Genomic DNA, 13,742 nt, shown 5'->3' on the forward strand with positions numbered 1-13,742 from the left:
GTCCGGACACCCACCGGGAAATGACGGGGGCTCTGGTTGAGCCACCAAGGGTCCCAGGGACAGCCCCGGGGCACGGAGACGGTTGCAGGACATGGCCTTGGTCCTGTCCTCCACCTCACCTGTAGTGGTATGAGCGTTTGGGGCAGGGATACAGGCTCTGCAGCACCTCCACACCAGAGGACCCCCCCCGATGACCCCCCACGACCCGGCTCAGAGCAGGGCAGAGCCCTCCAGGAGCTCCCCAGGGAGCCAGCCATGGACCCACGGTCCCACGAGCTCCGTCCTACCAGGCTCTCCTCCTCCTCCTCCTCCCTTCAAACCAGCACAAAGAGAAAGGCAGTTCAACTCACACCTCGCTAATTGTTATTTGTGATACACCAGTAACATTTTAATTAATCTGAAGTCTTCAGCATAACAGCCACCCAAGGTACAAAGATAAACCAGAATAAACAGGGCTTGATTAAATACATAATTAATGTTCCACTAAACCCAGCATATATGAATATTAATTAGCAGGAACAGTCTGCAGTTTGGCATCTCCTGTCAGTATCAATTTATTCTTTACATTGCCAGCCCCAGCTTTGGAACAAATTAACAAACCTTTTGGTTGCCGGCAGAGCCCACTAAATACAAACTGAATGCGAGAGGCTGGTCTGTACATTCAATTAGCTCACCCGCGCATTAGCCGTCTTCCCGCACGTTTGCCTGAAACCACAGATAGATGCATTGCCAAAACCAAAACACGTTCGTCCCTAAACGGGGCTCAACGTCAATAAAACTGTTCTCTGCTGGCAATAAAACAAGCCCCTTCCCCACCGGTGGAGGAGGAGAGCAGGGCCAGACCTGGTCCTTGCGAGGGTTTTAGCCACCAGACAGAGGGCCTTGGTCAAGTTTGGGCTCAGCCATGAAACACCACAGGTTTCAGAGGAGCAAGACCATCTCCACCAGACCAGGGGTCCAGCGAGGTGAGCGTGGACAGGAGCGGTCCCCTCCCCGCTGCATCCTCCTCGCTGCAGCAACCCGAGCATCGCGTCCCCCCCCCAAGGCACATAAAGTTTTATCAAGCTTTAGGAAGACAAGGGTAGGACAGAAACCCCTTGGGAACCACGCGGACAACCTCCAATGACGTGCTCCACCCTCCCATGACATGCTCCCTGCAAGCGCGTTGGGATCGCAGGGAAGCGGAGTGAGCACCAGACATGGCACCGGAGCCACGTGCTGCTGCCGAAGCGATCCCCGAGCGATTTTGCAAGCCCAGGGGCCGGGCGAGCCAGTCGCCCACGTCTGGGAGCCGTGCCGAGGCGCTGAGCATCCCCAGCTTCTGGGCTCAGCACCCCGCGCCTCCGCCCTCCCGCGGCACCGGCGCTGCCGCCCCGCGCGCTCACCGAGGTGTCATTACGCCGCGGGAGCCCGCACTAATTATAGCGGCAGCCTTTCCGCTCGCAGGGATGCTAATTGAGGTAGAGCATTACAGTGTTTCCAAACCCCGCGCCGCAGGCAGGGGCCGCAGCAGACGGGAGAAGCGGCGCCGGGAAAGCCAAGGCGAGAGCCCCGTGCCCTGCTCACCGAGAGGCTGGACCAGCATCTGCTTCCGCACGCAAGAAAGACCGGAGCCCCCCGGAACGAGCAGGGCAGGTCACAAGCTCCCGTTTCAATCACCATCTGAATCATTTATTAAGGCAAAATGGGTGGCGGCATGCTGTGACCTGCAGGCAGGGCGCCGGGAGCACGACGGCAGAGGCGGGCGCGAGTCCAACCTCTGCGACTTGAAACCGCTGGGTGACTTTTGAGCAAATCCCCGCTGACAGGAGGACGTCGGTGCGGGGCTTTGCCATCCGCGAGCGGCCCCAGGGAGCACAAACAGCCACTGTCACCCACCCAGCGCTGCGGAGCTGCTGGAAAGGGACAGGCCGGCTGGAAAAGAGCAGAAGGGGGACTTTCAGACACCCCACCGCGACCCAGAGACCTCGCTGAGCCGAGCTGAGCCGCCGGGCAGGCGCCGAGCAGCGGAGTCATCCGCAGGCCAGCGCTCGCACACCTCCTCTGGACATTAAACTTTAATATTGTGACCTTTAAGATGCAAACGGGAATTTCTGAGCCTCTGTAACCATCCCCGGCTGGCTTTGTGCTCTTGCAGGAGCAGTGAAAGGTTACACGGGTGTCTCTGCGGCAGACGGGGCCACGTCGCCATTAACCTATTGCTGCGGGTGACGCTTTGTTCGCTCCTCTGCAAAACTTCCTTTTTTTTTTATTTCCCGGTGACAGAGACAGGAATCCCCAGCCGACACGGCCAGAGGCAGAAGACGCACACAGCACCCGGCTCTTCACCCCGGCTCCCTGACACTTGGTTTGAAGGACGAAATCTAATTACGGCTTGCTCGGTGCAAACGCTTCCCCTTTTTTTGAGTGCACGCAGCTAATTTAAAGCTCCATATTTGCCTCCTCTGCCCGGCATCCGCCTCCCCCCGCAATATGTGGAGCTGAACTCAGGCATCGGAGTTACACACTTATGATTTTTAAAAAAAAAAAAAAAAAAAAAAAAAAAAGATGAGAAGAGGAAAATCCACCGGAGCAGGAGCACCCGAGGGTGCTGGGAAGCAATAAGTGGCTGGAATGAAGCAGTTACTGCCCAGAGAGCAGCGGCAGCAGCGATGCTGGACGGAAGGGCAGCCCCCAAAGGCTGGAGGAGAGGAACGGCCACGCGCAGCCCGACTCGGCGCCCGGGCAGGACACCCCGCGCTGGCTTTGATTGTCTCCTGCCCTTCAGTCCCGGGGTGCCCTCGCAAGGGGAGAAACACAGGTGCAGCGATTACAGACCCGTAACGGAGCCCTCTCACCCCGGGGAAGCCCAACCAGCGATGGAATTTAAGACGGACGCCCTGGTAAAGGATAAAAGTCGCTCTGGAAATCGAAAAGTACATGGAAGGCAGCCCCCCCTCCCCGGTGTGAGGGCTAACGCGAGCCCGGTGCGGCAGAGTTCTCAGGGCTGGCAATAGCCACCTCCTGCCAACCACCCATGCGGTCGCCCCAGCTCAGAAACCGCAGCTCTTCCAAAGGCTCTCATCGTTTTTCCCCAAGTTTACACACCCAAATTATGCAGAAAAGCCTTTTCCTATTCCCCCTGCACCCCCCCATCCAGGCTACAACCTGAGCCGGGCAGAGACTGAGCGGAGAAGGGAAAAAGCAAAGGGGAGGGGAAAGAGAAGAGGAGGAGGGAGGGGAGAGGAAACCGAGCCTTTGAAAAACCTGCCTTATATTGCTTTCAACATCGCCAAGAATTGCAAAGCAGCTGAGTGTCCTCAGCTGTTACAAATATATCTCTCTTTTTTTTTTTTTTAATCACAGCTTTTTGTGTAGTCTCAAAGCCCAGCCCCTTGCAGGACGCGGCCCTCCAAGACTCCGGCCTCTGCAGTTTTCCATCTCCTGGCAAACTCCATCCCTTGAATACGAAAACCCCAATTGTACGTGCTCCCGCAGAGAAGCAGCGCCTTAAAATGCATCTCTTGCTGGTACATAGACCAGAAAAGGAATGAAAAGAGATCAGAATTTGTTGTCTTTACAGTGTCATCTTCCTCGGTATCCTCCCGGATTTACAATTTTCGCCCACGACAGGCCGGCAATAGCGATGGGGCTGCGGATGTTCAGGACGCAGCTGCGAGCCCCAGCCCACGGGCTCCCCCCCGAGCCCCCACCTCGCAGGGGGTTTTGCTGCCCAGACCTCACAGGGCTCAGCCCAACCGAGGGAGCAAGATTTGACGTGATGGATCTTGCCAAAAGGCAGCCGGGCACCCACCGGGCGAGTGCCATCTGGCAAGAAAAGTGGGGGGAGAGAAGGTGGGAGCCCCACGTGACCCTCCCAGGACGGCACTGGGCAGAGGCTGCCCGCGAGCCGGGGTGGATGGACAGACGGACAGGACCCACCTGGGATGTTGTGGATGGTTATAGCGAGGATCATCAGCATAATCCGCCTCCAGCTGCTGCTGCCGGCTGTCGGGGCACCGTCCCTGGCCGCGGGGAACGCCGGGGGGCCATCAGGCAGGCTGGCCCCCGCACCCTTCCTCCTCTGATAGGGTTCCCCGTTCTCACCTTTGTCTGCGGGTACAAAAAACAGCTGGGTCAGGCAAGAGGGAGACGGACGGACAGACGGGCATCTCCTGCCACCCCTCCCAGAAGGAAAAAGCAGAGAGAAGGAAAAACACTGACCAAAGCAGGGCTGAAGGCGTGTTGGCCTCCCCCTCCCCTTCATTTCAGGTTTCCCCCCACGCAGATCGCGGAGCCCAGGGAGAGCCTGAGGCAAAGCAGAAGTTCATCCTCTGCCGCCTCCTCCTCCTCCAGGGACCCACAGCATCACCCCCGGGCTCACCCCGAGCCCCCATCCCGCAGGGCCAAGCTCCGGGGCCAGCGGCTGAGGAGGATGAGGAGGACAGAGCTGCCAGGCAGCAGCCGCAGGGACCCGCAGCGAGACCGTCCCCCCACCCCAGCAGGTCGGCAGCTCCAGCGCCTTCGGGGATGAAGGAAAACCCTGCAATGCTTCATTTTGATTCCACCCTGGTCACAAAACAAGTGCGCTGAGTTCTATTTAGCGACTATTTGTTCCGCTACCAAAAGATTTGCCGCTGCCGTTTGCTAAGACATCACCAGGTAACCCCTGGCTCTCCCGGACCTCTGCTCCCAGCAGGACCATTACTATCAGCTCTAATTCAAACAGTTATTTAAAGACACGCCACCAAAACGCAAGCCCCGCTTCGGGCTGTGAAGGGTGGAAGGAACCCCAGGCAGCACCGTAATGAATCCGACACACACCGAGCCCTTCACTGTCCGTCTGCGGCGTGAAAAGCTGATGGGAAGCCAAGAAACGAGGAGCACAAATTCCTCAACCTCACGCAGCAACAGCTACGGCTTCGTGTTAAAGATCTGACATTTAGACAATGTAATTCTCTCCCCCTGGATTTACAGAATTCCTCTCTCCTCTCCCTTGACCTACCCACCCCAAAGGTTTTTCCGCAGATGCAGCGCCAGGAGCCGTCTGAAACCGCTCTGACCGAACGCCCACGGCCTGCCCTGCCGCGTGGAGGCAGGGCGATGCCCGCCCGCCGCACGCTGCGCAGCCGGCAATTCCAGCGCCAATTAACAGCCTCGGCGTTAACAGAGCTCACGCAAACCGACACGAGGGGTCACCCTGGGCAAGTCAGCAACACCCTGCGTCTTGCCATCTGTAACACATAAACGCACAGGGAAAGGCATCCTGAAACAGTTCTCAACGACACAGAAAATAAACCCAAGAATATATTTTTGGTATCAAAAAAACCAGGGCAAAGACTAAAACCCAGCCGTGGGACCAGGCGGCTCTCTGGCAGGTTCCCTCCTGCCACCTCCCCTGCTCCAGGAGCATCCCCGGATGGTGTCACCGGGGCTGCAAACCGCGACCCGTGACTCTCACGCTTTTCCCCAAAAGGCCACGGCCGCTCTGCAAACACGGCAAGATGCCGCACGGATAAATATTGTCGTTAGCCGTACAGAGCCAGGCACTTTCTGTCCCCAAATCCCAGCCCAGTCAATAACGCGCAGTAACATTTGGTGGCAGAGCTTCACTCCAGCCCGACGGGACAAAGATAAATTTTTTTTTTTTTTTTTTTTTAAGCAATAGCAAGGACAAGCTGATCCGGCGGAGCGGCGCGTCCAGGTCACCGCAGGAACGCTGGCACGGCTGCGCTGCGGCACGACAGACCCCTGGCAATGGGGCAGCCGAGGCTGCAGCCACTTACAGATGAAATTCCCTTCTCCTGCCAGACCAGCGGATGACTTTAATCACTTGGCACGCGTCTCCCCGGCCCCACAAACAACGTTACCCTCAGCTGACCCTGCCCCAGCCACCAACGCTGGCCCCCAGACTCACACCCGGCGCGGTGCCAGTGCCCCCATCACCCGCGGCACGGACAGGTTCACACCACGGCACCGTCCCCGAGCCGTCCCCGGCACCGCTCGCGCTGCAGGGCCACCTACACGAAACCCAGGGTGACGCGGGGATGCAGAGAGGTGCAGGGATCCCCCTCCGGCACCAAGGGAAGAAGAAAAACGATTTATGTGACATTTAGAGAACAGCACTTACATCCAAGTGACAAACCACCAGCGTTTCTCCCTTTATAGGAAGCAACAAGTGTTAAATAAAAGCGCGAGCGGCCGCGACACTGCGACAGCCAGGGCAGCGTAGGCTCTTGAGGCGGTTTTTGCGAGGTACAAATGGAGGAGGACTGCCGAAAGCGGAGGTTTCGGCATCCGCTGGGGAAGCTTTGCTTTTTCATGACTTCAGGTATCTGCTGGGGAGCGCGGGGAAAATGCAGAACGCAATGTCAGTGCCTTGTTTTAAATCAGGCCAAACCAGCTGCCTGCTGGCAGCGCAGCAGCACCGCCGCTGCGCTCGCATCTCACAGCGCCTGCCGAGAGCAGCGGTACCGACACCAGGCAGGCTACTCCTTCGCTGGCAATTTTCTTCTTTTTTTTTTTTTTTCTTTCCCCCCCCGCCTTTTTCTTTTTGCTTATCTCACGACATGGCCTGGTCCAGCCCATCCTCGGTGCTTCTGACTTCAAGACTGTGCTTAAAAACAAGCGCAGCTGTGGACTCCGGAGAAGCACGTGCCGTCCGAGCACAAGCCTTGTGTCCAACACCTCTTCCCCTGCAATGTCACGTCTTCCCTTAACCTCTTCCTCATCTATCCCAGGACCAGGCTCAGGCTGGAGCCTGCCTCCTCCTCCTCCTCCCTGGACTGATCCAGCCTCTCCTTCCAGCACACGTAACAACACACCAAGTCAAGGAACCGTCCATCATCCCCCGGCGCTGCTCCGGCCAACTCCTGGACCACACCGCCCTCATCTTCTCTGGGATAAACTAAACAAAATGAGTAAATCCAGGGATTCATTTTATCGGGGAAGATCGTTACAGCCCGGCAATGCCCATGTGCTCCCAGGCAGGGGATGGGCACGGGAGGCAGGAGCCCCTCGCCCAGAGCCACGGGTGGAAGCCCCAGATGTCCCGGTTCCTGTCCCCATGGTTCAGGCACAATGAGCCAAAAAATCAAAACTTCCCAGCTGCTTTTCACTTGGCACTTTGCGGAATCCATAAACCAAATGTCATCAGCGTTTCCAAAAAAAACCAAAATCTAACTTTTGGGCTCTGAACAAAACAACTCTGCCTTGGCATCTGCTCCGCTCGCAAAGACGTCACTTTGTCCCCGCTTTCGGCTCTTTCTCATGCCCCGCTACCCAGGGAATCCCAGCTCTCTCCGGACTGCTGGCAGGGAGGGGACGCCCGCGGTGACACGATGCCCAAGATCCCTCGCTGTCCCCTGGGGATACCCACAGAGCCCCCGGGAAGGGAAGAGCCACCTCCTGCTCCAGCCTGGCCCAGCTCCAAACCGACCCTGGCAATGGGGACGCACTGGGGCACGGAAACTCCCGGCGCTCGGAGCTGCTGGTTTATCGGGTTTTTCACTGCCTTATTCCAGCCATACTTTCTCCTTATTTCCCTTGTCCCTGGATTTCGATGGGTTCACCGGGGAACCGCGCCATCCCCCGGGACCCCTGCAGCAAGGCAGAGCACGGCTTTTGCTAACGTTTAAACATCAAAGCGAAGCTTTTCCAGCCCCCTCTTCCAGGCTCTGAGCTCAGCTCCCCCGACACCTATTTGCGGGTGAATTTTCATTGAGAAAAAGCACGTTTTGCTGAACGCCTGACCCTGGGCGGAGGGGAAAGCCCCGGTGAGGAGCTCAAACGCCGCAGAGGGACCCGGCTGCGCCTCGGGGCTGCTCCAACCTGCGGAAAACCAGATGCTCGAGAGCATCAGACACCAACATCCCACCCGGCTCCGTGCAGGAGCAGAGCGAGGGACGCAACAGCCAACATTCATCTCCTCCTGTCACGTAACTGGGGAAGTTTCAGCTATTCCCCTTCTGTGGGGCGTTCCGGTGGCGTTCCAGCAGCGCTCTCCCCCCGTTATCAAATTTCCAGAAAAGATCCATTTCACGGCTCTCGCTAATGACAGCAAACGCTCCGTTGCTTAACACCAGCCTGCCCCCTGCTAAGGTATCCGTTCAGTCCCAGTATCACCTGTATTAAATACAATTTTTTGTAGTTTTACTTACAAGCTTGTACTATTGAAAAAACTTTTGATGAAAATTAAGACTTTTCACCAGCCTATTCGCAGCAAGCCTTAAAACTGGAGACCAGCCCAGCCCCTGGCTCATTCGCTACGGCAGACAAGGAGAAAAAGCTCTGATGAAGCACCAGGCGCCCACAGCGCACCCCTAAGGACCACGAAGCCATCGGCAAACTCATCCCCGCCGCCCCCTTTTTGCTAAAACAGCCCAAAACGGTGACACGTGGCCGCAATATCTACCGCCTCCGAGGACAGCGGGGACACGCCACGGTGCCCGGCTCCCGCCGGCGGCAAACGGGAGAAATCTGAGGGAAATAAACACAACAGACGCAGCTTTTCCAAGGGCAGCCCAGAGGGCGGTTCGGATGGACAATTTGAAGAGAAAATTGCCTCTCACACAAATTACGAGTGCATTAGCGGAGGATGAAGGCAGCAACACCAAACCCAGGGAGACAACCCCAGCCTGAGTTTCCCTGTAGTGTCACACACAAGAGCGAGACGACAAACCGCACACAGGTCAAGCGATGTGTTTTGCTTCCAATTGCTGCGGGGAAAGGGGGGGAGAAAAAAAAAAAAGAAGGATAATTGCAGTGGAGCGATGATACCAGCTCACACTGTCGGCCACGGCCCGCGAGGGGACTGTGCGGCTGTCACACAAAACGCAGCTCCCAGCTCGAAACCCCGCATCTTGCGCAGGCTGAGGGGGAACAAAACAATAATTACGGCTAAACGCGGACTTGGCTGGAAATCAGGAAAGCCTCAATAGCAAATTGGAGGCGCGATAAGAGCAGAACGAGGGGTGGTTTTTAAAGAATAGCTGACACAATCAGACAAGGGTACTTGCAAGAACGTTGCCAAGACAATTATGTGGCAAATAATTATCTGCGCCACATACATGATTTTAAATCTTGTTCACAAAAAGTCCTCTATATATTCTACTCAATTTATCATTATTGAATTTCTTAGTAAAGCTGCAGGGCAAAGACTCTGCCAAAAGTTTAATTACATATGTGCAGCCTGCTGCATTTTTCATATCCTCTGCAGCCAGCGCTGGAAAAAGATAAATGGCTTTGAGTATGGCTTAAACGGCTGGTGAAATATAAAAACCAACTGGCTCCTTATCAGCACGTGAAATGGCTTTTTATTTTTGATTATTTCTTAATGAAAACTGTTTGCATTAGCCGTGAGCTCAGCTTTATTGCACTCGCCAAGCGGTGCACACACGCAGACAATACGCTATTTATTCTCTGTGCTCTAAAGAACTCCCTCTTTACTGCAGCACTTCAGCTCCTGAATCCAAACCCGAGTCTATGGAGCTCTCTAGCTTTCCACATCTGCTTTACAGCCCTTCCCCTCCTGTCTAATTAGGCCTGGCTTTCCCCGTGCCTCTCTCCTCCTCCAGCTCCCAAACGCTTGAAGTCCAATGCGCTCAACCAGGTGCCAAGCCAGGGATGGGGCTACTTAATTCCTCTGTTGGCAAATTCTCTGTGCGAGGAGCCCGTGCAACCCCTCTGACACCCCCCCAAGACCCATTTTGGTCTTAATTCACTGCAAACCTCCCCCTCCAGCCCAGCCCCACGGCGTCGGGGTGGGGGGAGATGGGCTGGGGGGGGCTGGAGGGAGCCGGTCCCCCCCCGGCGGGGACACGCTCTCCCGGGCAGCATCCCCGCATCTCCTTCTTCCTCCACGCTCACGGGAATCCCGAGCCTCCCTTGGCTGAAGATGCTGGAAGGAAAATCGTTTACAGCTCCAAAATCCTCCTCCGTCTTGTCCCCATCCATTTCCCCGGGAAATTCCCTCAACAAGGCGCTGCCGAGGAGGGACCCGGAGCCGCCGGTAGCCCAGCAAGGGATCTCTGGGCTCCCACAGCACCACCAGTCCCAGGCCGGGGGCTCCGGGGTTTCCTCCTTCCGATTAAGCTCGCGAGGGATGAATTTATAAAAATCCATTTGGAGAAATTTGCCAGCGCCCATCGCTGAAGTGTGGGAGAAGGGAAGGAGAGACAGCGCCAAGCACGGACGCACAACAGACTATCATAGTTAATCTATGATTAATTGCCCCTCGCCGGCGATTTGTAGGAATTGTTCGGTGTTGGCGTGCACGGGAAGAAGGCGAAGGAAGAAAGGCATCGAATACTCTTCTTTCGAAAGCCTCCACCCAGCCACACCGCTGGCTCTCTCCTCTGTTTCTACCGTACCCGTGATGGCTGCACCCCCTAAACACAGGGGACGCGGAGCAGCTCCGTCAGCCCCGCTGCCAAATTCCTCTTGGCTCCTCCGAGCCCCACGCCACGGACCCCCCGTTACTGCCAGCACCTGCTCGTTCGCAGCTGGAAAGCTGTATTTCGCATTATAGCCGCTGGGTTAAAGCCAGGAGAGCTGAGCAAGCTTGGGCTGAGCCCTCGTCTGGGGCTGGGAAAAAAGAGATTTGCTAAAGAAAATGATAACACACGTAGCTGACATCTCCTCTCAAGGTGCAGAAAATAATTCTCTCCCCTAATGACTGAGATAAATCAAAATTACTTGGAAAATTTCTAAGGTTCCCAAAGGCCTGAGAGTCAATCCAAGCCCCTTACAGGAACGCGAGCCCGGACTGCGAGCGTGACGCTATTAACATCTCTCTCTCCGCAAATCCACGCCCTTTCCCCGCTCTGCTTCTCTCCATAAACCCTGGATGCCCCATTAACTTCAAGCAGATGTAACGAACGCTCTGTGGCAGTTGGGCTGCATCCCTCTGCCATCCCCGCGGCACACGGGTCCCATCAGTCCTTCCACTCTGCAAAATCCACCCTGGGCTCCCCCTCTCCCTGCACCGCGGCGTCGCTGCTCACCCGCGGTGCCCATGGCCGCAGCCAGGCACCGGAAACATCTCCACGGGTCTGCAGAGACCCCGGCAGGGGGGCAGAGGGAGAGCCACCCCAGTACGGAGCATCCCTCCTCCGTCTGAAGGACAGAGAAGGCAGATGGTGCTGCCCGCGGGAGGCAGCCAGCACCATTCCCCAGCATGGACTGGTGTGGACTCTTCTCCCCAGCCTCTCGTTTTCCTTCATTAAGCATGGCTAACAGGTCGTGGGAGGCGATTCTGCCCCTCTACTCCGCTCTCGTGAGGCTCCAGCTGGAGTTCTGTACCCAGCTTTGGAGTCCCCAACAGCAGAAGGACACGGAGCTGTTGGAGCGGGGCCAGAGGAGGCCCCGGAGATGCTGGGAGGGCTGGAGCCCCTCTGCTGTGGGGACAGGCTGAGAGAGCTGGGGGGGTTCAGCCTGGAGAAAAGAAGGCTCCAGGGAGACCTTCCAGCCCCTTCCAGTCCCTAAAGGGGCTCCAGGAAAGCTGGGGAGGGACTCAGGATCAGGGAGGGGAGTCATAGGACAAGGGGGGAGGGTTTTACACTGAAAGAGGGGAGATTGAGATGAGATCTGAGGAAGAAATTCTTTGCTGTGAGGGGGGTGAGCCCCTGGCCCAGGGTGCCCAGAGAAGCTGTGGCTGCCCCATCCCTGGAGGGGTTCAAGGCCAGGTTGGCCAGGGCTTGGAGCAACCCGGGCTGGTGGGAGGTGTCCCTGCCCAGGGCAGGGGGTGCCACTGGGTGGGCTTTAAGGTCCCTTCCAACTCTAACCATTCTATGATCCTATAATTTTTTGACCATGAGGAAACCCCAGAAGAGAAACTGCATCAAAATCGGCAGCCAAAGCCCTCGGGAAGCGGAGACAGACACACGCGCGCTCCCAGCAGCACCCACGCATTGCTCCACATTACAACAGCACGCTCCGTCTTCTGAGGACACCACCCTTGTCTGTCTTCCTCCTCTTTTTCTTTTTTTCAAAGGCTCTTTTCAAGGGTTACTGGCAGCACCTGGCTCTGAAGCCATCAATCCAATAGCTCTCCCCAGCACCGAGTGCCCATCCCACGGATGCTGTGGAAGCGATTCCTCGCACAGGCTGGCAGCGGGTGATGGGAGCTCGTCCTCCTCCGAAACTTCTCCACCTCCTCCTTTTCCTCGTCCTCCTCATGCCACCGCAGCAGGAATTTCAGGGAGCACAGAAGGGCCTCGATGCTAAAGAGCAGACGGGTGTTAGCGAGCATCTGCTCCCTGCCGCCGCACAGGCATGCTGCTCTTCTCCTACACCTCCGTAAAAGCTTTTAATTACTGCGAGTAATTAAGCACAGCACCTCTTATGGGATAACTGCTCTCCCCTTTGCAGACAGGTACGGGGAGAGGCAGCGAGTGCTGCGGGCTCCGAGCCAGGAGGGAGCCCCAGGTCGCACGTCTCTGCTCCGATCGGGGCTGACAGAGGAGCTGGAAATAAAACTGCCAAGGAAAAAGATTCTCTTTTAAGGAATGAGTCTCCAAAGCAGGGAAAATCCCGTTCCTGGAAAGTCTGCACGCAGAGAACAAAGCTGCTGAACAAGCAGCTCCTCGCAGTTGTGCAACTATGGTCGAAATAAGGGTGTTTTTTAAAAAAATTGCATTTATTTACCGGTAGCACAAGCTGGGTCTGCTCGAGCAGAGGGGCACGGGCTGCCCCGGCTCCGGGTGCCCAAGCAGAGCCCGGTGCTACCAACCCCGCCACCGCGCCGGGTGTCGTGGTGGGGACGGGAGCGGGACAGCCCTGACACCCATTTGCACATTGCGGTGCCTGCAACCCCAGCCTGCTGGCATGATCTCACCCCTCCAGCCCCCCATATACATAACAAATTCATTTTCCAATGTTTCTGGCAGATAAAAGAGGTCTCTGCATCTGCTCAGGCTTTCAGCGAGGAAGATAAATAGAGTGTCATGACTCACTATCTATTAGGCGCCTTCATTTATCCAAGCGTGCACAGGAGCTTTCATAAAAGGTTGTTTAATTCAGCATGACTGACTACCACTTGCTCTCAGACACACGATTATTGCCGGGATCCGTCTGAAGTTTGGAGCCAGGAGGACGCTGGAGCGCGCCAGCCCGCCCCGCGCCGGCACCAGCCCCACCGCGTCCCTCCTCCACCCCACTGCCAAAGCGCAGTGGCTACCGAGCAAAGGGGAGCCCGATACCCAAACCCCAGCTCAAACATCACGCCAGTAACAACCCACTATCCAAACCCCAGCTCAGACATCACACCGGTAACAACCCAGCCTAAAAAGAGACCCTCCAGTGCTCCGCCGGCACCCAGGGCACCCCCTTCTTGCTCCCAGCTATTGCTCCGGAGCGTCCTTGTTGGTGCCACACCACTTCAGCTGCCTTCCCAGTCGCCCCCCCACTTTTCAAGCACCACCTTTGTCCCTCCGAACCTTGATCCTAATGCACAGACTTCTCCCCCGCCGCCCCAGCGATCTGTCGTCGAGGCTGGTGTGAAATTACTGCTCCAGCCCCCTGTGTGCCATCGTCGCTCCCCAGCAGCCTGAGCAATCCCGCGCAGGCAGACACACAGCGCACGCGTCCTTCTCGCTGCCCCGCTTTACCTCCCGCCGCCAGTGATCCTTCAACCTGCCAGGTAATTCCCGCACCTGGGAAAACTGCTGTCAGCCCCGAGAGCTGCCGGCCCACCTTTGGGGTGCACTTTTCTATGGGAAAATGAATCCATAATGCACAGGGAAAGGCGCTGGAGAAACGCAATA

At 56.7% G+C, this 13,742-nt stretch overlaps 2 protein-coding genes across 4 annotated transcripts in view; one reads left to right on the forward strand and one right to left on the reverse strand.

Annotated features, from left to right (window-relative positions):
- The window catches only part of RPL38 (ribosomal protein L38), a 314,431-nt gene that overhangs the window by 81,687 nt on the left and 219,002 nt on the right, over nucleotides 1–13,742 (forward strand). The window lies entirely within an intron of this gene.
- The window catches only part of SLC39A11 (solute carrier family 39 member 11), a 98,409-nt gene that overhangs the window by 40,333 nt on the left and 44,334 nt on the right, over nucleotides 1–13,742 (reverse strand). For all 3 annotated transcript variants that reach the window (XM_063352079.1, XM_063352080.1, XM_063352081.1), the window contains exon 6: nucleotides 3,922–4,092. In XM_063352079.1, coding sequence (XP_063208149.1) covers nucleotides 3,922–4,092 — 171 coding nt within the window. The remainder of the gene's footprint in view (nucleotides 1–3,921; nucleotides 4,093–13,742) is intronic.

Source organism: Chroicocephalus ridibundus, chromosome 14 (genome assembly GCF_963924245.1).
Source record: "Chroicocephalus ridibundus chromosome 14, bChrRid1.1, whole genome shotgun sequence".
NCBI lineage: Eukaryota > Metazoa > Chordata > Aves > Charadriiformes > Laridae > Chroicocephalus > Chroicocephalus ridibundus.